The 24902-nt window shown below is 40.6% G+C and overlaps 1 protein-coding gene across 1 annotated transcript in view; it reads right to left on the reverse strand.

Annotated features, from left to right (window-relative positions):
- Positions 1-20307, reverse strand: part of ACAP2 (ArfGAP with coiled-coil, ankyrin repeat and PH domains 2) — a 164805-nt gene extending 144498 nt beyond the window's left edge. Inside the window, exon 1 of the mRNA XM_040249218.1 lies at positions 19957-20307. Within this exon, the coding sequence (XP_040105152.1) occupies positions 19957-20009 (53 nt within the window). The 5' untranslated portion in view covers positions 20010-20307. The remainder of the gene's footprint in view (positions 1-19956) is intronic.
- Positions 20308-24902: the final 4595 nt, after the last annotated feature.

The following is a 24902-nucleotide window of genomic DNA, read 5'->3' on the forward strand; positions in this document are numbered from 1 at the left end:
CAGGAGATGGGGGTTAGATCTCTGGGTTGGGACGATATTCTGGAGAAGGAAAGGGCAACCCACTCCAGTATTCCCGCCTGGGAAATCCCATGGACAGAGGAGCCTGGTCGGCTACAGTCCATGGGGTCACAAAAGAGCTGGACTCGACTCAGTGACTACTTATTGCATCTTTATAACTGTCCTCATCGTCACTGCCAAGGGCACTTTCAGACATAATGTACGGCAGATTATTTATATGACCTGGCCATTTCCCCACCAAGATGCAGAGTCTATTGCTCCACTCCCTTGGATTCAGGTAACCTCTGTGACTGCCCTAACAGAATACAGGGGAAACGATGCTCAACTTGTTCCAGGCTTGACCCTTAATTGGCCTGGTAGCTTAAGCAGCCTCAAGGATGAGATGACATGTGAACATAGGACAAAAGGACCACAGAACAAAAGGGCATCACATATGTGACTGAAGAAGCCACATTGGAAGTGGATGGTCCAGCCTCAGCCACCCAGTTGTCACAGCACGGATCAGAGATGATCCTTCCAGCTAAGACCTTTTCAAACTCCTGACCCACATATCATAAGCAAAATAAAACTGTCATTTTAAGTGACTAAATTTTAGGTTTATTTCTTTCAAATATCTCATTCTGAATCAGGTTTTCCAGGAACAAGTTTCCAAAAGACTGATAAGATATTCTAAGTAGATGGCCAACTGAAAACTCAATGGATTTATCAAGGTGACACACATAATACTTCAGGGGATTTCCTGATGGTCCAGTGGTCAGGACTCCACACTTTCACTAGCGAGAGCCCAAAGTCTCTTAAGCTGGAAGGGGCAAATTTCTATTAAAAAAAAAAAAAAAAACAACAAGAACATGATATTTAAAATTTTTTCTATACAACCACAATAAGCATTAATTTTCTGAATAGTTTTGTTTGTGAAATTAACTATTATAAACCCCACATATACACATTTGATGGCCTACAAACAGATTAGGCTCTCAAGAATTGTAACTACCTAAGAGGAGCAACCAACCTAGATAGCATATTAAAAACCAGAGACATTATTTGCCAACAAAGGTCCGTCTAGTCAAGGCTATGGTTTTTCCAGTGGTCACGTACGGATGTGAGAGTTGGACCGTGAGGAAAGCTGAGGGCCGAAGAATTGAAGCTTTTGAGCTGTGGTATTGGAGAAGACTCTTGAGAGTCCCTTGGACTCGAAGGAGATCCAACCAGTCCATTCTAAAGGAGGTCGGTCCTGGGTGTTCATTGGAAGGACTGATGCTAAAGCTGAAACTCCAATACTTTGGCCACCTCATGCGAAGAGTTGATTCATTGGAAAAGATCCTGATGCTGGGAAGGATTGGGGGCAGGAGGGAAAGGGGACGACAGAGGATGAAATGGCTGGATGGCATCACTGACTCGATGGACATGAGTTTGAGTAAACTCTGGGAGTTGGTGATGAACAGGGAGTCCTGGCATGCTGTGATTCATGGCGTCGCAAAGAGTCGGACAAGACTGAGCGACTGAACTGAACTGAACTGAAGAGGATCTAAAGATTTCGGTTTGATTTAATTACTATGTTGTCAAAGAAAAGTTAAACAAGCTCTAGCATGTATTACTTATAGTTTTGGAAATCCATCAATAGTACAACAATAGAAAGATTTCTAAAATAAACACAGTATTTTATGTAAAAATGGAGCATGTATAACTATTTTAATGAATGAAATTTGGGGCAATAAAAGTCTGTAGCTTAACTATTGTGTGCAAAAGAATTATGCTGAGAATAAAAGGAAACAGACATTGGAGGTCTCCTACCAAAGAGTTTATAATCTAAAATGGAGTATGGGATGAGATCTTAATCAGTTTGCAAAATAAAATTACAAAAGGCTACACTTCTGTGCCGATTCTACTTAACAGCTCCACCTGGTATCTACTAGGTATCTCAAACTTAACAAGTACAAAAATGGAACTCTTGAGTTTCTTACCAAAACCTGTTCTTCCTTTGCTTTCCCCCATCAGCAAACAATATGTCTATCCTTCCAGTTGCTAAAGGTAAAAATGTTATTTTTATTCTCTTTCCTAACAAGCAATTCAACAGCAATTCTTTTTGATTCTACCGCAGAAATTACCTCCACTAGCTCCCCAAGTCTTCTCTTGCCTGGTCTAACCTAGTAACTAATTACCTGCAATGGCTTCCTCTAACTGGTCTCTCTAGATTCACCCTCACCCCTCTACAACCCATTTTCCAAACAGTAGTCAAAATATTTTTTAAATGTAAGTCTTATCATCTCTCACTACTAATTTCTAATGGCTTCCTATTGCACTAATCATAAAATCCAAACTTCATACTACGGATGACTTAGGCCTAACATGATCGGATCCCATTTATCTCTCTTATCTCCTACTACTGTTCCTCCTGCTCACTTTGCTCCAGCCCGCAACTGGCCTCTTTTAGTTCTGTGAAGATCATGCACCTTCCCATTTCAAGGCTTTTGATTTACAAGCCTCTCCTCCCCCTGGTTCCCAGTTCAAGGTGCCAGAGATCAAACTCTGTATTATCAACCAAAAGACAACCAAATACCATGGGTTTCCCAGTGAAAATGACATATCACCACTTAAAAGTATTCTTGCCAAAAATGTTAAACTGAATTGATCCAGAAAAAAACAACCAGAAGATTTCAGAAAGTGGAAAATTGTACAAGATAATTTGTCTACTTTTTTCCAAAGAGTAAGTAACAAGACATTGTTATCATATTATCCATGATCTAGAAAAGTGGGCGATCATCACATAGAACACAGGAATAAGCAATAAGTGTTATGCCATAACATCTTGATAAAGCATGTAATACAACCATTTTCCTTAAATCGTAAAACCTTCCTAGTAATACTGAAAATATATAAATACTACTAAACAATGGCACCCCACTCCAGTACTCTTGCCTGGAAAATCCCATGGATGGACGAGCCTGGTAGGCTGCAGTCCATGGGGTCGCGAAGAGTCGGACACGACTGAGCAACTTCACTTTCGCTTTTCACTTTCATGCATTGGAGAAGGAAATGGCAACCCAGTCCAGTGTTCTTGCCTGGAGAATCCCAGAGACAGTGGGCCCCCGTCTCTGGGGTCCACAGAGTCGGACACGACTGAAGTGACTTAGCAGCAGCAGCAGCAAATAAAAATATAGCGCAGTTACCAAAAGTTTGCACTAGGATTTTACAACAGTAATAAGTAAACTAATGAACACAGATGAGACTTTTGGCAAAATCGCAACCCAACTGAGATGAGACTCGGGGGGAAGCTGCAATGACGTGAATAAATTTTCCATGTGAGACAAGAGGTGAGACTTCAGGAGCCAGAGGGTAGAATGTGGTAGACAGAATAATGGCCTCCCAAACAGGTCAACATCCTAGTCCCCAGAACCTGTGAAAATGTAAGGTTATGCTGTACAGGTGAACTAAAGCAGCAAACAGAATTAAGGTTAATTAATAATCATGGGACCCTGAGATGAGAAAATTATCCTGGGATTATCTGGGTAAGTCCAATGTTACCAGAGTCCTTATAAGTGAAAGAGAAAGACAGATTGTCAGAGTCATTGCTGGCTTTGAAGACAGAAGAGGGCCATGAACTGTGAAATATGAGCAGACTCTTGAGACTGGAAAAGAAAAAGCAATGATCTTCCCTGTATCTTCTAGGAACAAATGCAGTCCTGCCAACACCTTGATTTTAACTAAGTAAGACCTGTACTGAAATTCTGACCCCCGAGATCTGTAAGATAATAAATTTGTGTTGTTCTAAGCCACTGAATTTGGGATAATCTGCTGAAGCAGCAACAGGAAGCTAACAAAGTTTACTCAGTGACTGGACTAGGATGATCATCCACCACTCTGTCTGCCCAACAAAGGAAAGAATTCACCCTCTCTGGAGAAAGGTATTGTCCGAAGCATCTACAGTTTTTCACAGCATACAGCATTACATTAAAAACTGAGCCCACCAAAAGAAAGAACTAAATAACAACCAGAAGAAAATATAAAACAAATAGAAACAGAATCACTGATGAGCCAGATACTGGTTTTATTAGATAGGGATTTAAAAGTGGCAATAATTAATACAGTCATGAAACAAGAGAAAAACTAGCAAGAGATACATGAAAAGCTAGCAATTTTCACCAAAGAACAAGACTCTATACAGCAGAAAATCAAATGAAATGTCCAAAAGTAAAAAGATGAATTAAAAACTCCACAGATAGGTTTAACAGCAGTTTATAAACAGCAGAAGATGAGGGAATACAAGTCAATTAAAATATCCTATTTCTCCATTAAGAGTAATATTTCAAAAAAGAGCAAGAGACATGTAAGACACAGCCAAAAAAAATTTAACATATGTGGAGCTGAGTCCCACAAGAAGAGGAGTGTAGCAGAAGGCAACACTTAGAGAGATAATAGGAATTTTACAAATGGATGAAAGATACTCTACAAACCCCATATTCTGAAGAAACCCTACAAGCCCCAAGCAGGATGACAATAGAAACCACATCTACATATATCAAGCTAAAACTGAAAATCAGTCAAAGAAAAAAGACGTAAGAGCAGCCAGAGGAAAACAGACACATTATGCTCCAAAGAGCAATAATAAGACAAACAAACTTGCAACATAAATGATAAAAATATAAACAAAAGACAATGAAATGACATTGTGCTTAAAAATAAAAAAAAAGCCAATCTATTATTCTATGCTTTGGGAAAATAGCCTTCAAACATCAAAGAAAAACAAAGGCTTTTTCAGACAAACAGAGATGGCTCTTAGCCCAGTAGATAAATGCCATAGGAGGTTCTCACAGTAAATGATAAACGTGCTAGGAAGTATCTTAATTCATTTCATTTATATAAAACTATAATCTGATGATAACCAATAACATCTAGTCTCCTTGTAATTAAATACTTTAATTCAAAAATTCATATAAATGGATTTTTAACTTACTATAAAGCTTCCCTTTGAACATAAAACTGAAAATCAAAGTAAACAATATATCACCAAGTTAAAAACTATTTTTTAAAACAAGGAAAGTTTTGTTTATTTAAAAATGAACATGGGGAATACCCTGCTGCTGCTGCTGCTGCTAAGTCGCTTCAGTCGTGTCCGACTCTGTGGGACCCCATAGACAGCAGCCTATCAGGCTGCTCCGCCTATGGGATTTTCAAGGCAAGAGTACTGGAGTGGGGTGCCATTGCCTTCTCCGGGGAATTCCCTGATGGTCCACAATTTCACTGCCAAGGGCACAGGTTCAAACCCTGGTCAAGGAACTAAGATTTCACAAGACTCAAGTAAGTATTAGTGGCTCAGTTGTGTCCGACTCTTTGCAACCCCATGAACTAGAACCCGATAGGCTCCTGGGCCCACAGGATTCTCCAGGCAAGAATACTGCAGTGGGGAGCCATTCCTTTCTCCAGGCGATCTTCCCAACCCAGGGACTGAACCCAGGTCTCCTGTACTGCAGGCCAATTCTTTAGCATCTGAGACACCACAGAAGTCCACAAGAAGCAAGGTGCAGCCAAAAACAGAACGCATTTCTGACTAGAAATAAAATACCAAAATTAGTAGTTCCAGCAACTTTAATTTTACATGAGTCAACTTAAAAAGTATGCACATCCTGCTCACATCTCATCTAAAAGTGATGCTAAAATACGTACAAATTAAATCCCATGAAGTTTAGTGTCCTGGCGCCCATTCGCCATTGCCCACTTTTGGCTGAACTATTTTACCATTTTTTTTAAACTTCAACATTGAAGAGTAACTTTTTAGGCAGGGGAAAAAAATTTATATTTAAATTTGAGTATGTCTGTGGCATCACAGAAAATATAAAAACTTCAAACAGAAAAACTGACTATATTTCAACAAGGAATCCTGCTGTATTTCAAGTACAAATTACTACAGAAGTATAATCAAGTCAATCCTTTCTATAAGAATTTCTTCATGGATTCACTTGCCCAAATCTTCACAGATGTTTGCCTTGCGTCGTCTCGCCTGTCTGGCCTCCCAATCCCAGCTGTAATTCAATGGAGAAGGCGTCATGTGCTCCCAAGTGGACACATGCACGTCCTCACAGCAGTTTTCTTCTACCACCTATCACTTTGCTTTTCCTTTGCCCGCTCATCATTCAGGATTTAAATCCTTAAGGCACTGTGTCCTCAGTTGCTTTTTTTTCTCCTCCTATTATTCTTTTGTCCAACCTTCCTTCTTAAATACACATAAAATCTACCTCTGGTGCTTTTTAAGGACCTTTACTGCTCCCCTTCTACAAAGTGAAGTTTATCCATCTACTTTCATTGTTTCATCATCCACAGCACAGATGATTTTCATGTTTCCAAGTAACATGCCTAATCCTTCATACATACTAGATTCTTCCAACCATTTATTATTACCACATGAGCATGCCAGCAACCTTAAGTAAACCATCCAAGCTTCTCTTCAAGAAAACAAGAGAAAGAGGAAGGGGACTTAGCATTATTAATTGTGTACTCTTCAGCTACTTCCGTGAAAGGCATTTTGAATTTGCAGTGATGCATTGCTGTTCTCACTGAGCCTAGGTAGAAGTGAGAAACCTACCCAAGGTCTCAACATCAGTAAGTGAAAAAGAAGTGAAACAGGTAATCAGCCTCCAGAACCCACCTACTTGGGTCCACATTCACTACCATAAAAGAGTATTCTCTAGTAGAAGCTGTGCTTTGCATACCAACAGCACACAATTCAGTTTAGTTGCTCAGTCGTGTCCGACTCTTTGCAACCCCATGAACTGCAGCACGCCAGGCCTCCCTGTCCATCACCAACTCCCGGAGTTCACTCAGACTCACGTCCATCGAGTCAGTGATGCCATCCAGCCGTCTCATCCTCTGTCGTCCCCTTCTCCTCCTGCCCCCAATCCCTCCCAGTGTCAGAGTCTTTTCCAATGAGTCAACCTCCAGTTAAACATCACAGATAAAATACACCCATTTATCTCCATCTTCTCAAAAAAATCTAATTAAAATGACAGAAGGTGGGGAGTTAATACACAGGACAAAAAATAGCAACAGTAACGGTTAGCAGCACAATTCTAGAAACTGAAAGGCAAATAAAAGAACAGTAACTCAGACCAGAAAAAGCCAAACCCTAAGACATCAAAGTACACTGGTGAAGCCAATTTTCAAGAAAGAAGATTCACCACATAGAAGCCCCAAATGGTTAGAGGCATGAAAATGCCATATGTCTCAAAATATAGGGATGGAGTTGGGAGGAGGAGGGAGGGTGAAAACAGAATTAGTTGAAATCTTATATTCATAAGTAGCAACCAGACTCATCAGATCCCCACTCCACTCCTCCAACTTGATATGACTACCCCTCTCCCATTCTGACAAAAAAATGGGAGCTGTGTTTTCTGTAAAGGTTTATTAAAGTACTAATTAAAACTAAGTTAAAAATTCCCCATGAGAGAGAAACTCCACTGAGAAGTCCCTACCCCACAGGCCTTCTCCAGCCCCTTCTGTAGCTTGGTGTTACTGTTGTTCAGTCACTAAGGCAAGTCCAATGCTTTGCAACCCCATGAACTGCAGCACACCAGGTTTCCCTGTCCTTTACCATCTCCCAGAGTATGCTTAAACTCATGTCCACTGAGTCAGTGATGCCATCTAGCCATCTCATCTTCTGTTGCCCCCTTCTCCTCTTGCCCTCAATCTTTTCCAGCATCAGGGTCTTTTCCAGTGAGCCAACTCTTGCATCAGGTGGCCCAAGTATTGGAGCTTCAGCATCAGCCCATCAAATGAATATTCAGGGTTGCTTTCCTTTAGGATAGACTGATTTGACCTCCCTGCTATCCAAGGGACTCTCAAGAGTCTTCTCCAGCACCACAGTTCAAAAGCATCAATTCTTCGACATTCAGCTTTCTTTATGGTCCAACTCTCACATCCATCCATACATGACTACTCGAAAAAAACATATCTTTGACTATATGGACCTTTGTCAGCAAAGTGATGTCTCTACTTTTTATATGCTAAGTTTGTCATAGCTACTCTTCCAAGGAGCAAGTATCTTAATTTCACGGCTGCAGTCACCATCCGCATGGATTTCAGAAGCCAAGAAAATGAAATCTGACACTGTTTCCACATTTTCCCCATCTATTTGCCATAAAGCAATAGGACCAAATGCCACAATCTTCATTTTTTGAATGCTGAGTTTTAAGCCACCTTTTTCACTCTCCTCTTTCACCTTCATCAAGAGACTCTTTAGTTCCTCTTCACTTTCTGCCACTAAAGTGGTATAATCTGCATATCTAAGGCTGTTGATATTTCTCCGGGCAATCTTGCTTCCAGCTTGTGATTCATCCAGCCCAGCATTTCACATGATATATTCCCTGGCGGCTCAGATGGTAAAGCATCTGCCTGCAGTGCGGGAGACCTGGGTTCAATCCCTGGGTCGGGAAGATCTCCTGGAGAAGGAAATGGCAACCCACTCCAGTACTCTTGCCTGGAAAATTCCATGGAAGGAGGAGCCTGGTAAGCTATAGTCCATGGGGTCGCAAAGAGTCAGACGTGACTAAGCGACTTCACTATCACTATCTATTCTGCATATAAGTTAAATAATCAGGGTGACAAAACACAGCCTTGACATACTCCTTTCCCAATTTTGAACCAGTCCGTTGTTCCATATTCAATTCTAACTGTTGCTCCTGACCTTCACACAGGTTTCTCAGGAGACAGGTAATGTGGTCTAGTATTCCCATCTCATTAAGAATACTCCTAGCTAGTTTCCTGAAATTCAGCACTTACATTCTATCTACCAGGCAGAAGATGGCTCTTTAAGATAAATAAGAAAAGTCCTAAAAATACTGACATTTGAAGTGGTCCCAAAGAAAATACTACCCTGTAGTAAAACTCACCAGACAACCCATAACAAAATACAGCATACTTCCAGTAACTTTTTAAGTGTCTCTTTGATGTAAACAGAGAGCAAAAGATCAACAGAAAGTTTCTAAAAGAAGATCAAAACAAACAACAACAAATCAGAACTTTAGAGGAAGATAATTCAGAGAAAGAAAAATCTGTTCACTATGACTAATTTCTTCAGATGTATAAGGAAAGCTCTTGAAAAATTTGTTGTTGTTTAGTAGCTAAGTTTGTCCAACTCTTTGTGACCCATGAACTGTAGCCCACCAGGGTCCTGTGTCCATGGGATTTCCTAGGCAAGAATGCTAGAGTAGGTAGTCATTTCCTTCTCCAGGGATCTTCCTGACCCAGGGATCAAACCCACGTCTCCTGATGTGGCAAGAGGATTCTTTACCACTGGGCCACCTGGAAAGCCCCTTGAAGAATAGGTTGATGTGAAAACATATACATACATATATATATGTATTTATACACACATACATATATATATAGGAGAAGAAAATGGCAATCCACTCTAGTACTTTTGCCTAGAAAATTCCATGGCTAGAGGAGCCTGGTGGGCTACAGTCCATGGGGTTGCAAAGAGTCGGACACAACTGAGCAAGTTCACTTTCACTTTCACTTTCATATATATATACAAACACATACATACAAATATATATATATATATACACACACATATACATATACATAAATATATTCAGAACAACAAAGAATTTTGGAAAACTAAGATTAGGAAATACTTTGGACACATCATCCAGAACAAAAAGATAAATAGGAAATGGGAGAAAAAGAATTCATTCAAAATACGAATACAAGAATAAAAGATTTTAAAAAAGAGGAAAAGAAATTATCAAAGAAATAATATGATTCCTCAGAACTAAAACACATGAGTTTTCAGATTGAGAGGAAGTGTCCAAGACAATACATAAAAAATACCCACCTAAAGGCATATCATTATGAAATTTCAGAATATCGGGAGTAAAGAAAAAAATCTAAAAAAACTTCAGAAACAACAACAACAAAAAAAAATCAGAAAATAAAAACAGTACCACTTGTCCACAGCAACACTGAAAACCAGAAGATAGTGGTACAATGCCTTCAAATTCTGAGAGAAAATGGTTTCAGTCTACAATCCTACATACATTTCCAGACAGGTAAAGTCTAAAACAAACAACAACAACAACAACAAATGCACCTTTCTGAGGGAGGGTAATGGAAATGGCACTCTGCCAAAATAAGCAAATAGGAAAGACAGCAACGTGAAAATCAAGCCAAGCAAACCCAACACAGGAACGACGGAGGGAATTTCCACATCAAAAATAACGGTGGTCAAGAAAACGAAGACAAGCTGCAGACTGGAGAAAACCTTCCAAACTGCGTATCTAATAAAGGACTGTTATTCAAAACGTGTGAAGGATTCTTAAAACCCAGTAAGAAAACCACCAATCAGGACTTTCCTGGCAGTCCAGGGGATGTGAGTTGGTTCCTTCATTGGGGTACTAAGATCCCACAAGCAGGCGAAAAAAGAAAACAAACAATTCAATTAAAAAATGGTTCAAAGACCTTAAAAGATATCTTGACAAAGAAGAAACACAGATGGCAAATAAGCATATGAAAAGAAGCTATATACATCATACACAATCAGAGAAATGCAAATTAAAATGAGATACTACTATATACCTATCAGAATGCCCAAACTTCAGAATACAACATCACCAAATGCTGGTGAGAAGGTAGAGAAATAGGAACTCTCAATTACTGTTCTTGATAAAATATATAGCACAGCCACTCTGGAAGACAGTTTGGAAGTTTCTTGAAATACTAAACATATTCTTACAACACTTTTCATACAGTCCAGCAATTGTCTCCTCAGTACTTATCCAAATGAGAGGAAAATTTATGTCCACACAAAAACCTTTATATAATACCAGCTTTATTCATAACTGCCAAAATATGAAAGCAACCAAGACGTCCTCTGATAGGAGAATACATACGCTGTGTATATCCTGACACTGGTCTAGTATTCCGTGGCCTTGTGAACTTAATAGTTCTATTTGATTTGTGTGCATTCCTTAAGATTTTCTACATACAAGATACAGTGAGCCCTCCATATCCTTGGATGCAGAACCCACAGATACAGACGGTTGACTATACTACACCATTTTTTGCAAGGATCTTAAACATCTACAGATTTTTATATCTGCAGGGGTCCTGGAGCCAATTCCCATGGATATCATGACACAAGTGTATATAATCTAATCTACTTTTAAGTAGAGATTAATTTACTACTTTTTTCGTTATATTTTTTCCTTTATTCTTCTTTCTTGCCTAGCTGCTCTGGCTACATGCTCCACTACACTGCTGAAGAGAAGTATGAAGAAGAAACTTTTTCTTGATCTTAGAGAAAAACTTTTTCACCATTAAATAAGATGTTAGCTCACAATGTTTTACAGCTGTCCTTTACCAGGCTGAGGAAGCTTTCTATTCCTAATTTATTGAGTATTTTCATCATAAAAATGGGTTTTATTTACTCAAATTCTTTCCCTGCATCTATTAAGATGATTACATGGTGTTTATCCTTTGTTCTATTGCTTATTACATTGATTTTTGCACTCCGGCAATAAGTCCCACTTGGTCACGATGCAAAATCCTTTCTATATATTGTTATATTTGGTTTGCTAATATATTTTACTGATGATTTTTGTACCTGTATTCATAACAGATATTGGTCTGTAGTTTTCTTATATCTTTGTTTTCTTAACATATCTTTAGCTCTGGTAGCAGGGTAATACTGGGCTCAGAGAATCAGCTGGGAAGCAACACTTCCTCTTCTACTTCTTGGAAGAGTTTATGAAGGATTATTGTTAATTCATCTTTAAATATTTGACAGAATTCATCAATGAAACCATCTTGGTCTGGGTTTTCCTTTTGAGGAAGCTTTTTAATTACTAATTCAATCTCTTATGTCCACTTAGATTTTCAATTTCTTCTTGAGTCATTTCAGTAGTTTGTGTCATTCTGCTTTTGAACTGTGGTGTTGGAGAAGACTCCTGAGAGTCCCTTGGACTGCAAGGAGATCCAACCAGTCCATCCTAAAGGAGATCAGCCCTGGGATTTCTTTGGAAGGAATGATGCTAAAGCTGAAACTCCAGTACTTTGGCCACCTCATGCGAAGAGTTGACTTATTGGAAAAGACTCTGATGCTGGGAGGGATTGGGGGCAGGAGGAGAAGGGGACGACAGAGGATGAGACGGCTGGATGGCATCACTGACTCGATGGATGTGAGTCTGAGTGAACTCCGGGAGTTGGTGATGGACAGGGAGGCCTGGCGTGCTGCGATTCATGGGGTCGCAAAGAGTCGGACACGACTGAGCGACTGAACTGAACAACACACATAATCACGAAGGTGTGATCACTCACCTAGAGCCAGACATCCTGGAATGTGAAGTCAAGTGGGCCTTAGGAAGAAGCATCACTAAGAACAAAGGTAGTGGAGGTGATGGAACGCCAATTGAGCTATTTCAAATCCTAAAAGATGATGCTGTGAAAGTGCTGCACTTAATTGCCAGCAAATTTGGAAAACTCAGCAGTAGCCACAGGACTGGAAAAGGTCAGTTTTCATTCTAATCCCAAAGAAAGGCAATGCCAAAGAATGCTCAAAATACCACACAATTGCACTCATCTCACATGCTAGCAAAGTAATGCTCAAAATTTTCCAAGCCAGGCTTCAACAACACATGAACTGTGAACTTCCAGATGTTCAAGCTAGTTTTAGAAAAGGCAGAGGAACCAGAGGTCAAACTGCCAACATCCATCAGATCATTGAAAAAGCAAGAGAGTTCCACAAAAATATCTATTTCTGCTTTATTGACTATGCCAAAGCTTTAGACTGTGTGGGTCACCACAAACTGTGGAAAATTCTTCAAGAGATGGGAATACCAGACGACCTGACCCACCTCCTGAGAAATCTGTATGCAGGTCAGTTAGAACTGGACATGGAACAACAGACCGTTTCCACATCAAGGAAGGAGTACATCAAGGCAGTATATTGTCACTCTGCTTATTTAATTTATATGCAGAGTACATCATGAAAATCGCTGGGCTGGATGAGGCACAAGCTGGAAGCAAGATTGCAGGGAGAAATATCAATAACCTCAGACTGCAGATGATACCACCCTTATGGCAGAAAGAAAAGAACTAAAGAGCCTCTTGATGAAAGTGAAAGAGGAGAGTGAAAATGTTGGCTTAAAACTCAACATTCAGAAAACGAAGATCATGGCATCTAGTCCCATCACTTCATGGCAAATAGATGGGGAAACAATGGAAACAGTGACAGACTTTACTTTTGGGGGCTCCAAAATCACTGCAGATGGTGATTGCAGCCATGAAATTAAAAGACACTTGCTCCTTGGAAGAAAAGTTATAACCAACCTATACAGCTTATTAAAAAGCAGAGGCATTACTTTGCCAACAAAGGTCTGTCTAGTAAAAGCTATGGTTTTTCCAATAGTCATGTATGGATGTGAGAGTTGGACTATAAAGAAAGCTGAGCACTGAAGAATTGATGCTTTTGAACTGTGATGTTAGAGAAGACTCTTGAGAGAGTCCCTTGGACTGTAAGGAGATCTAACCAGTTCATCCTAAAGGAAATCAGTCCTGAATGATTTGGAAGGACTGATTCATTGGAAGGACTGATGCTTGAAGCTGAAACGCCAATACTTTGGCCCCCTGATGCGAAGAGCTGACTCATTGGAAAAGACCCTGATGCTGGGGGCAAGATTGAAGGTGGGAGGAGAAGGGGATGACAGAGGATGAGACAGTTGAATGGCATCACCAACTCAGTGGACATGAGTTTGAGTAAACTCCAGGAGTTGATGATGGGCAGGGAGGCCTAGCGTGCTGCAGTCCACGGAGTCGCAGAGTCGGACACGACAGAGTGGCTAAACTGAACTGAACTGAGGAATATATATACACCCATTCCATCTACTTTAAGTAATTTTTTATCTGAATAACAGATTCCTCTGTGGCTCAGCTGGTAAAGAATCCACCTGCAATGCCAGAGACCTGGGTTCAATCCCTGAGTTGGGAAGATCCCCTGGAGAAGGGAAAGGCTACCCACTCTAGTATTCTGGCCTGGAGAATTCCATGGACTGTATAGTCCACAGGGTCGCAAAGAGCTGGACACGACTGAACGACTTTCACTCACTATCTAAATAATAACTTATTCATAGCATTCTCATATTCTCTCTTATTTTTGTAAGATAGCATTGATGTCCCCTCTTTCAGTACTGAATCTATTTACTTCTAGATTAAGAAATTAGAAAAGTAGAAAACTGAGAAAAGTAAAAGACTGAGTCTTCTACTTCAGTATCCTGGTCTAGCTACAGGCTTGTCAGCTTTGTTGATCCTTACTAATAACCAACTTCTGGTTTCACTGATTTCCTCTATGGTTGTTTTAGTCTCAATTTTCATTTATTTCTGCTCTAGTCTTCTTTACTTCCTCCCTTTCCCTGCTTTGAGATTAGTTTGCTCTAGTTTCTTAAGATGAAAGGTTAGATCACTGATTTAAGATCTTTCTTCTTTTTAATATAGGTGTTTGTCAGGACTGCTTTAGCTGCACCCATGAGTTTGGTATGTTGTGTTTCTGTTTTCATTTGTCTGAAAATACTTTATTTCCTTGTGATTTCTTCTTTGATCCACCGGTTATTTACAAGTGTGTTACTTGGTTTTTTCAAATTTTGAATTTTTCAGATTTCCTTCTTTTACTTACTTCTAATTTCATCCCATTGTGGCCAAAGAATTTATTTTGCATGATTTCAAACCTTTTAAATTTGTTGAAGCCTGTTTAGTGGCTTAATTTATTTATACAAAATGTTTTCATGTGTACTGGAGAAGAATATGAAGTCTGAAGTATTCTATAGATATCTATTAAATCTTTTTTTGATTTATAGTATTGTTCACATCTCATCTGCCTGTTGACCATTGTATTATGTCTCTGACTATTATCATTGGATTTTCTATTTCTCCCTTAACTTCCATCATTTTTTGCTTCCTGTATTTTGCTGCTGCTGCCGCTGCTGCTAAGCCACTTCAATCGTGTCTGACTCTGTGTGACCCCATAGACAGCAGCCTACCAGGCTCCCCCATCCCTGGGATTCTCCAAGCAAGAACACTGGAGTGTGTTGCCATTTCCTTCTCCAATGCATGAAAGCGAAAAGTGAAAGTGAAGTCGCTCAGTCGTGTCCAACCCTTAGCAACCCCATGGACTGCAGCCCACCAGGTTCTTCCATCCACGGGATTTTCCAGGCAAGAGTACCGGCATGAGTAGCCATTTCCTTCTCTATCCTGTATTTTGAGGCTCTGCTAAGTGTATATGTTTATAAGTATATGTCTTCCTGATGGATTGACCCTTTTATCATTACAAAATATCCTTTATCTTTAGTAATTTTTATCATAAAGTCTACTTATATACAGCCACTCCGGCTCTCTTGTGGGTATTGCTTGCATCACTTATCTTTTTCTATCCTTTCACTTTCAGCCTATTAATATTTGTATCTTTCAATCTAAGGTAATTCTCTAATAAATGGCATGTAGCTGGATCATCATTGAAATTTTACATAATAAAAAGTTTTAAATATATAAGGCCAAAATACATAGAAAGACATACCATATTCTGATATTAAGGCAGCTATAATATTATAAAGACAAAATATTCAAGAATAGCCATTATATTTTTTGAAAAAACAGTAATAAAGGAAAAGTTGACCCACCAGATATCATAACAAACTATAAAATGTTACAGCTAATATATTAACAGTATTTGCAGAAGAATAGACAATTACTTTGGTAGAAAAGAGTAGAATCCAGAAAAAGACCCATGTTCATATACATGTATGTATATGCACATATGTGTATAATTTTAAAGCAATGGTTAAAGATGGATTATTCAGTAAAAGGTATCTGGACAAGGGCCTCCATTAGGAAGAAAATAAAATAGGATTACCCCTCACACTCAGAACTAAATCTAGTTGCATTATATGAAACTAAAAATTGCTATAAATGGAACATATCCTATAATAATGGGAATGGGAACACTTTTCTAGGCAATACATGAAAGCCAGTTTTTAAATATCTGTATAATAAAAGACATCATACACACAATTAACACAAATTTAATTAATGTAACAGAGCCTGTAGCTTGAAAGACAGAGTAAAAGAGTGAATTCACTTCCAAGTCCACCACTTGAAAGTCCACCATTAAGAAAGTCAATTTAACTTCTCAAAATATCCAGTTTGGTATCTTTTTAAACACTTTAAAAACAAAAATTACAATTCCCCACCATAATATTAACATTTTAATATTAAATGAGATGGTAGTTGTAAAAGCATACTAGAGTATGAGATCTGGCATGTTGTAAGAGCTTGTTCTCCCTTATTTCAACTTAAGCTGATACTACATTAAATGAAGAATTAGAAGCTGCAATGAGGAATAGCTGGATTCCTATATTTTGGTTCACAATAAAACTACTTTATAATGCCATTCTACCATTTCTGAAATAAGAACACATTTTGCTTCATCTCTTGCCCACTATATTTTCCATGTGTAAATTACCAATTATTAAGGGTCTATTTGTTCTAAATATGGAAGGATAAGTAGCATATCAGTCAAGACTGGCACTTGCTTAATAGCAAAATAGAATATGCACGTGCATACAAACATGTGATGTCTTTCAGCCATTAAAACCTTTCACCCTAAAACATCTTTTTAAGATTTTTATCCTAAGTTACTGAACAAGGATTATATCTGAAACAGAATCAAACAAAAAATCCTCAGAATGGTGCAAAATAAATACTGTTAAAGATGCAACATTTTTATATTTGGGCAAAAAATTAGAGCAAATCTTCCACAATTCAAAGTTTCCCATGTAGCTCAGTCAGTAAAGCATCTGCCTGCAATGCAGGAGACCTGGGTTCAATTCCTGGGTCAGGAAGTTCCCTTGGAGAAGGAAATGGCGATCCACTCCAGTGGACTGCCCAGAGAATCCCATGGATATAGGAACCTGGCAGGCCACAGTTCACTGGATCGCAAAAGTCAGACACGACTTAGTGCTATCTTTCTTCCTTTTCTTTCCACAATTCAAAAACCACTAATTAATTTGACTCTTTATTTCAAACAAAATATTCACTTCCTGAGTGAACCATATGTTTATATAAATAAAAAGCACAATTCTTATAAAATTTTTATAAAATTTTAAAGCACACTTACACATACAATTTAGGGCAGGCCCAAACAAGTTGAAAGTTCTTTGACAGTCAAAATGGTTAATTTCCACTTTATTTTTTTGACATACTTTTAAAAAGTATACTTAGTTAGATGCATCCACTTTCCTGTAGATTTTAAATAAACAAGATTCTGACCTTTAGAGTGGCTTTTAAAAAACTAAGAGAACCCAAAATTACGCAAATAAATGTGCCTTCTAATCTAAAAACAAAACAAAATGTTCACAGGAATGTAAAATGTAACCACAGACTTTATTCAAATTACTAAAAACAATGTTGCAACTGCAATATCCTTCTCTCCCTATTTGAACCAGCTTTCCTCCTGTTTTCCTTATCAATTTAACAGGAAAATTAATGTTTAAAGCTTGACCACTGGTGAAAATTTTCTTCAGCATGAGCTGCCATTTACATTGATTCTACAACATTCAAGACAGTTATGTCCATATACCAGACTTAAATGCCACAAATTCATTTGTGAAGGATAATAAAAATAGGAATTAGTTTTAAAACAGCATCACAGATCAGGACACTACAAGGAATAAATAGTACAGCTGCCTTGCTGTCAAAAAAGCCCAGCCATCACAAATTTTCTGATACAAATACTTCAAAATATCACTCAAAGTACGCAATGCTCTTGAAAGTTTCTCTTATACATAAGCATGTGAATGAAGACCTCTGAAATATTATTTTCAAATGCTATAGAAACCTACACAGTAATGTAGTTATAATTAAGAATATATATGATGAGACTTTTATTTCCTGGCAAATCTGATCTAGTCTCACAAACGTATACAATATATTAGACTTCTGTGAATCTTGGTTTCTCTTCCCAATTTGCAGCCAAGAGTAAATGGAATACTGGAAACAACTCTTGAAAATCCCTAATGTCTTAATTAATATAGAATAGATATTATACTAAAGGTTAACAAAAGCTTACTACAATATTCCATACAACTTAATCAGTATCTTTTCCTCTTACTTTACATTCAATTACTCTCTTATTTCAAAAACAAAGACAGAACATGGTTTATGACCAAAAGCAGTACCTAGAAGCATTCCCAAATAACTTTTCTCAACTTTTTTTTTAATGAAACTTAAAATGCAAAACAAACTGAGCACAAAGTCACATTCCCTAGACGAAAAAAAAAAAAAAATGCTGTGACTACATCATTACTCAGTAATAGCTGGGTCACATTAATAAAAATTCCACCCAAAATAGAACTTTTTAAGGTACACTTTAAAAATTACTTCCTTTGCCACACAGTCCTGAAATCTAACTTGCAAAGCTGTCCTAAACTATCCATTTGTACCTCCTGAGTCTGTCAAATCATGCAAAACATAAAAGTTTTAAAAACTAATACCAACAACATCCTTCTCTCCACCCCACCATGTGTACCTTTTTACAAGCAATAGCCCTAAGTTCCAAATAAAAGTAACACCAAAAAATAAACAAAAACCAAAGGACATTGTCTTAGAAGTAGGAGTCCATTAAGTTTTACAATACTTTGCTTTCCACTGGGGTAAAAAAAAAAAAAAAGTGTGGGGGGCGGGGGCAAATCAAATTAACAGTGATAAAGATGAGAACAGTTCGTTCCAAGGGAGAGGATGCAGGAATTTACAACCGAGGCTTGCCCTAAAGATCAGCGGGCGTCAATGCTCAGGAGACGCTTTCAAGACATGTCACTGTTCTAACGGAAGTTTTGAAGGCCTTATTTTTAAGGCCTAAGGACAGCCCTATAAATGCAGTGTAAAACACAACCGAGCAAAACCCCATTCTTCAAAACAATTCAAGAGTTTTCTAAGATGCCCCTAACCGAAAGAGCCTGGGCTCTGGACACCTTCAGGGTTGCAGGCTCTCCAGGGAGGAAGGCCAGCCCATGTGAATCGGAGTGCCACCCAGTCAGTTTATGTGACAGATCCACTGGGAGCATCCGACGGTGACCGGGGCCCTCCCGGGCCGACGCTGCTGGAAGAGGAACAGAAATGCAATCTTCAGGGCCCTCCTACTTCCGTTCCCAAAACAGAAATGCACTTTCTCCTACTCCTCACCCCTCAGCCCGATACTCTCGACAGCAGTGCCCCCTTCAAAGAGCTTAGGTGGAAAGAAAAGCCTAAGAGTCTAGGACCACAGTGGATAGAATAAGGCTGGTCAAACACTCCCACCCCCGACTCCCGTGCAAATCAACCACCAGCGCCTTCCTAGAAGCCCCCCTGGCCAGGGACAAGCCAGCAGCAGAAATCGATGTTCCAGTTCGGCCCCCAGTCCTTCTTCCTAGGGGTAGGGGGAGCGGAAAAGCGCGAAGAGGAACTAAGTGAACTGCAGGAGGGTGCCCTGCAAGCGCCCTCAAAGAGGGGCTGGTGTGGGGGTGGAAACGAAGAAGGAGCGGAAGGGAGGGGAAAGGACGAGCGGCCAGAGGAAGGGGAGAGCGCGCGCCCGCACAGGGCACGAGTCTTCGGGGACGCGGCTGCACCCCAGTTCCTCGAAACGGGTGCGCCCAGCCTCTTGGGCGCTCCGCCCTGGGCAGAGGCCGAGGAAGGGGCAAAAGGAGGCGACGTCCCCCTCCTGGCCCAGCCTCGCCCCTCACGAAGGGCTAGTCGGGGCTGTCGAGCCCTCTCCGGGTGGGGAGCCACAGCAACGGCCGCACGCCCCGTCGGAGGGCGCGGACTGCGGGGCCCCCGCGCGTTCCACCGCCGGCTTTCACGCCCCCACCGCCGGAGGAGCTAGCTCCGGGTGACGCCGGCCCAGAGCCGGGCGGCTGCGCCAGTTACCTGAAACGGGGCGAGTCTTTCAGACACTCCTCGAAATCCACCGTCATCTTCATCCTGCCTCTGCCTCGCCTCGCAGGGGGCACTGGAAGAGCCGAGGGAGCCGCGGGAGCGGCTGAGCTGGGGACGCAGACGGCTACGGCGGGCGCACGGCCGCGACTAGCGCTGCGCGGAGCTGCGGAGGGCGCGTCGTCCGCTGATCATAGCAGCCCCGAAGACCGTGGCGGCAGCGACTGCTAGTCAGGCCCCAGTCCGGCCCCTCTTCCTCCCGCCCCCAGCAGAGCGCCTGCCTCGGAGAAACGGCCCAGGACTGACAGCCTCAGCCAGCCAGCCACAAACCCAGCGGCCAATGGGAGGGGCTTTCGACCGCACCGCCTGCGGGCGCTCGGGCAACGCGCCTGAGCGAAGGTAGAGCGAGCCAATAAGCAGCGCGACCGTGGGAGCCGCCTTGCCACAAGCATTCCCGAAGGCCAACCAGGATGCACGGGCGTCGTTAGGCGGGACGCATTGGTTGCTGGGAGGCCTGCAGCTGAGGCTCCTTGGGAAGGAAGTCACGTGGCTGTGCGCCGCGCTTCCCCTAGAGCCCCTCCTCCTCCTCTCCTGTTTCTCCAGCCCCGCCCTGTTGAGCTGCCAACGCGGAGGAGCCGCCGCCTGCAGGTCTAAGGAAGAAGAGTTGCTTTTCACGGCAGTTCTGGTAGAAATCTGAAAAGGTTAAAAGAGTCGAGATTATAAAAGGAAGAGATAGGCTTAGCCACCTCTTCCTTTCAGTTTACAGAAACTGAGGGCAGGAAAGGAGCGCGGATAACTTTAATGATAAAGTCCATCTTTCACTTACTGGCTTCATCACTTAACGATTTGAAAGTATCTGCCATGTTTATATTTTCATATAACCAGAGACTGCTTTCTGAAGGAGCTGGCATTCGGGGTGGGCATGGAAAGATCAGAAGGCTTTAGACAGGTATGTAAGGCAGGGCTTTCTGTGTAGAGGAACCGCTTTAAAAACCACAGAACACATTCCTCCTTACTGACGCCTTTCTCTCAGTAGCCTTTGCCAGGTTTAAGATGAGAGAGTTCTGAGAATATAGGCTCATTTACTCCAACTTGCAACACCTACCGCCTGATACACGACTTTTCTAGGAGCCGCTGTAAGATATTCATCATCTGATCCTTAAAATAACCCCCAGTCCCATACTTCTGATTCTTAGATTCCATGGATTCATCAGTTCAGTTCAGTCGCTCATTTGTCTCCAACTCTGCCATACCATGGACCGCAGCACGCCAGGCCTTCCTGCCCATCACGAACTCTGGAAGCTTGTTCAAACTCATGTCCATCCAGTCAGTGATGCTATCCAACCATCTCATCCTCCGTCGTCTCCTTCTCCTCCTGCCTTCAATCTTGCCCAGCATCAGGGTCTTTTCCAACGAGTCAGTTCTTTGCATCAAGTGGCCAAAATATTGAAACTTCAGCATCTGTCCTTCCAAAGAATATTCAGGACTGATTTCCTTTAGGATTGACTAGTTTGATGTCCTTGCAGTCCAAGGGACTCTCAAGAGTCTTCTCCAACACCACAGTCCAAAAGCATCAGTTCTTCCACTTTCAGCTTTCTTTATGGTCCCACTCTCACATCCATACATGACTACTGGAAAAACCATAGCTTTGACTAGACGGAACTTTGGCAGCAAAGTAATGTGCCATGGATTCATGGCATGTAAGTAAAAAGTACCATGGCTACACTGTATTTAATTATATACTTTTAAACCCAACCTAAACATCCTATCTGTGAAAATGCACAGGGAAGGTGTTAGAACAGCATGGTGGTTCTGGAGGTAAGCTGGATTTGCCTCGATAAATGTTTGGTGTCCTCAGGCACTTCAGTTAGTCAAGACAATCTCTTCTAGATTTGTAACCATTATGTCAAATTTAGAGAGTTGGCCATTTCTATAATAATTGTATTCCTGATGCATGGCAACTCATCTGTTTGTATAACATGTCAATGCTTCAACACCAATGTAACCTTTTGGAAGACACCTTTCTCACTGCAAAATGAAGATAACACCACTGATCTGATAGAGCTGTCTTGAGGCTGTCCAAAGGCATTTAACACAGTGCCACATTGTAATCATTCAGTAAATGTTGGCAATTATCATAATTGTACCAGTTTCATCTTCAGTACCATAATCAGAGGTTAAGTTTACTTCTCACTTCCACTGCCTTAAAGTCTTATATAACCCTTTAACCATGTGTTTAAGTATAGCATGATGGCATTCTGGTTTTCATAACTTAGTTATATCTTGATCTCTTTATCACTTTTAGAAATTAACAGCATATTTTTGAGATGTTTCAAAGAATATATCAGTGTTATATATGTTTCTTATTTGTTTATAAGCTTGGTTTCTTTTTTTAATTACATTGCACATGCCTAGAATCTACACAGCTTCTCTTAATAACTAGAAACTATTGACAGTTAAATGTTTGGTGTCCTCAGGCACTTCAGTTAGTCAAGACAATCTCTTCTAGATTTGTAACCATTATGTCAAATTTAGAGAGCTGGCCGTTTCTACAATTGTATTCCTGATGCATGACAACTCATCTGTATGTATAACATCAATGCTTCAGCACCAATGTAACCTTTTGGAAGACACCTAACATGACACTTTGAGATTCAAATTAAACTGCATGGCACAATCAATGCAAATAACTCAACTAAGCTTATTATTAAATGAACATCTTTCTGTAGATAGCTAAATTTGCATATACCCAGTTAGTGATGGTTCCAAATTGGGAAAGGAGTACATCAAGGCTGCATATTGTCACCCTGCTTATTTAACTTAGACACAGAGTACATCATGTGAAATGTACAAGCTGGAATCAAGATCACTGGGAGAAATATCAATAACCTCCGATATGCAGCTGACACCACCCTTATGGCCGAAAGCAAAGAAGAACTAAAGAGCCTCTTGATGAAAATGAAATAGGAGAGTGAAAAAGTTGGCTTAAAACTCAACATTCAGAAAACTGAGACTATGGCATCTGGTCCGGTCCCATAACTTCGTGGCAAATACATGGGGAAACAATGGAAACAGTGAGAGACTTTTTTTTTTTGGCTCCAAAATCACTGCAGATGGTGACTGCAGCCATGAAACTAAAAGATGCTTGCTCCTTGGAAGAAAAGCTATGACCAACCTAGACAGCATATTAAAAAGCAAAGACATTACTTTGCCAACAAAAGTCCATCTAGTCAAAGTTATGGTTTTTCCAGTAGTCATGTATGGATGTGAGAGTTGGACTGTAAAGAAGGCTGAGTGCCAAAGAATTGAGGCTTTTGAACGGTGGTGTTGGAGAAAACTCTTGAGAGTCCCTTGGACTGCAAGGAGATCAAACCAGTCTATTCTAATGGAAATCAGTCCTGAATATTCATTGGAAGGACTGATGCTGAAGCTGAAACTCCAACACTTTGGCACCTGATGTGAAGAATTGACTCACTGGAAAAGACACTGATGCTGGGAAAGATTGAAGGTAGGAAGAGAAGGGGACGACAGAGGATGAGATGGTTGGATGGCATCACTGACTCGATGGACATGAGTTTGAGGAAGCTCCAGGAGTTGGTGATGGACAGGGAAGCCTGGTGTGCTACAGTCCATGGGGTCACAAAGAGTCAGACATGACCGAGTGACTGAACTGAACTGAGTTAGTGATAACACTGTCACAATTCTTCTTTGCCCTATAAAGCAAGCATTTTGGGGTATCAGTTGTAAGATATGTCTTAAATCAAGAAATATTAAAAGTGAGATAGGGTATAAACACTGAATCCTAGAATAGAAGAAATACAATATTATTTCTCTTATAATAATGGAAACCAAGGCCCCAAGATATAAAAATAACTTGCCAGGTGACTCAGGCCCCATGATGCCCAGCAACTGCAAACTGCCCACTCTCCCTTTAGAACCCAGCCTTTGCATGGCTCTGTCTGCCTGTGAAGCCCTTCCTTTTCATCTCCTCTTTAAAGTGCAGCTCATATGCCACCTCTTTCAGGAAGCCTTCTCTGTTTGCCAAAATACAGACCACTCTTCTTAACACACAGTGAAAGTCAGTTTCCAGGCCCCGTTAGAGGATATAAATGATCAAAACTTAAATTTCTTTCAATTTTCTTCTCCCTGGACTTCCCAGTTCCCTCGTTCAAACCCCCTGGAATCCTGAATACTCATAGCCCTTCCCAGAATGCTTCTGATTTTGTCTGAGAATACTTTTGACTCAAGCAGATGATGTTCAGTCCTCCTTCTCTGATCCTTCTGGACCAGAATACATAATCACCAAGAGTCTAACTCTTGACAGGAACTTATAATAATTTAAATTCCACCTTCATGTACAAATTTCTTCTCCTTTGAGGCTAATATCATCTAACTAAACCACTCTTACTTTCTTCATTGCTGTTGCCCACCAATTTCCTAGTAACTCCCTCCATTAGCCTGGCTAATTGCATTGCAAATTATTTCAAGAAAACGGAGTTATGATGAAGGTAACCATGAGCAGCTACTGAAACTGGGAAGCCCAGAAACCCAGGCATCTCTGAGCACTGGTTCCCCTCTCCTTAGCAGCTGTATCCTCTCTTTCTCGCCTACTCCCCAACGCCCACCAGTTTCCTCTTTGTTCTCTTAGAGATTCTGTTCGCCTGTGAACATGGCTTGCATATAAGCCCTTATTGCTACTTGTTCCTTCAACAGGTTGGTTGTCAGATGGCTATAGGGGCCAACAGATAATATAAATGAATGAAGCTGACCAGGTGTAAGCATATGGAGTCAGGGAGGCCACGGTGAAGGGGAAAGCATGTGCCCTGTGTTCTATGTAGCTTCAGTCAGTTTTTGCCATTTTCAGATTTTTACATTTTACAAGAGAAACCAAAGAGTCAGATTTCAATATAAAACATTCCAATCCTCAAACACAGGCAACA

This window comes from Oryx dammah, unplaced genomic scaffold, assembly GCF_014754425.2.
Source record: "Oryx dammah isolate SB20612 unplaced genomic scaffold, SCBI_Odam_1.1 HiC_scaffold_2, whole genome shotgun sequence".
Lineage (NCBI taxonomy): Eukaryota > Metazoa > Chordata > Mammalia > Artiodactyla > Bovidae > Oryx > Oryx dammah.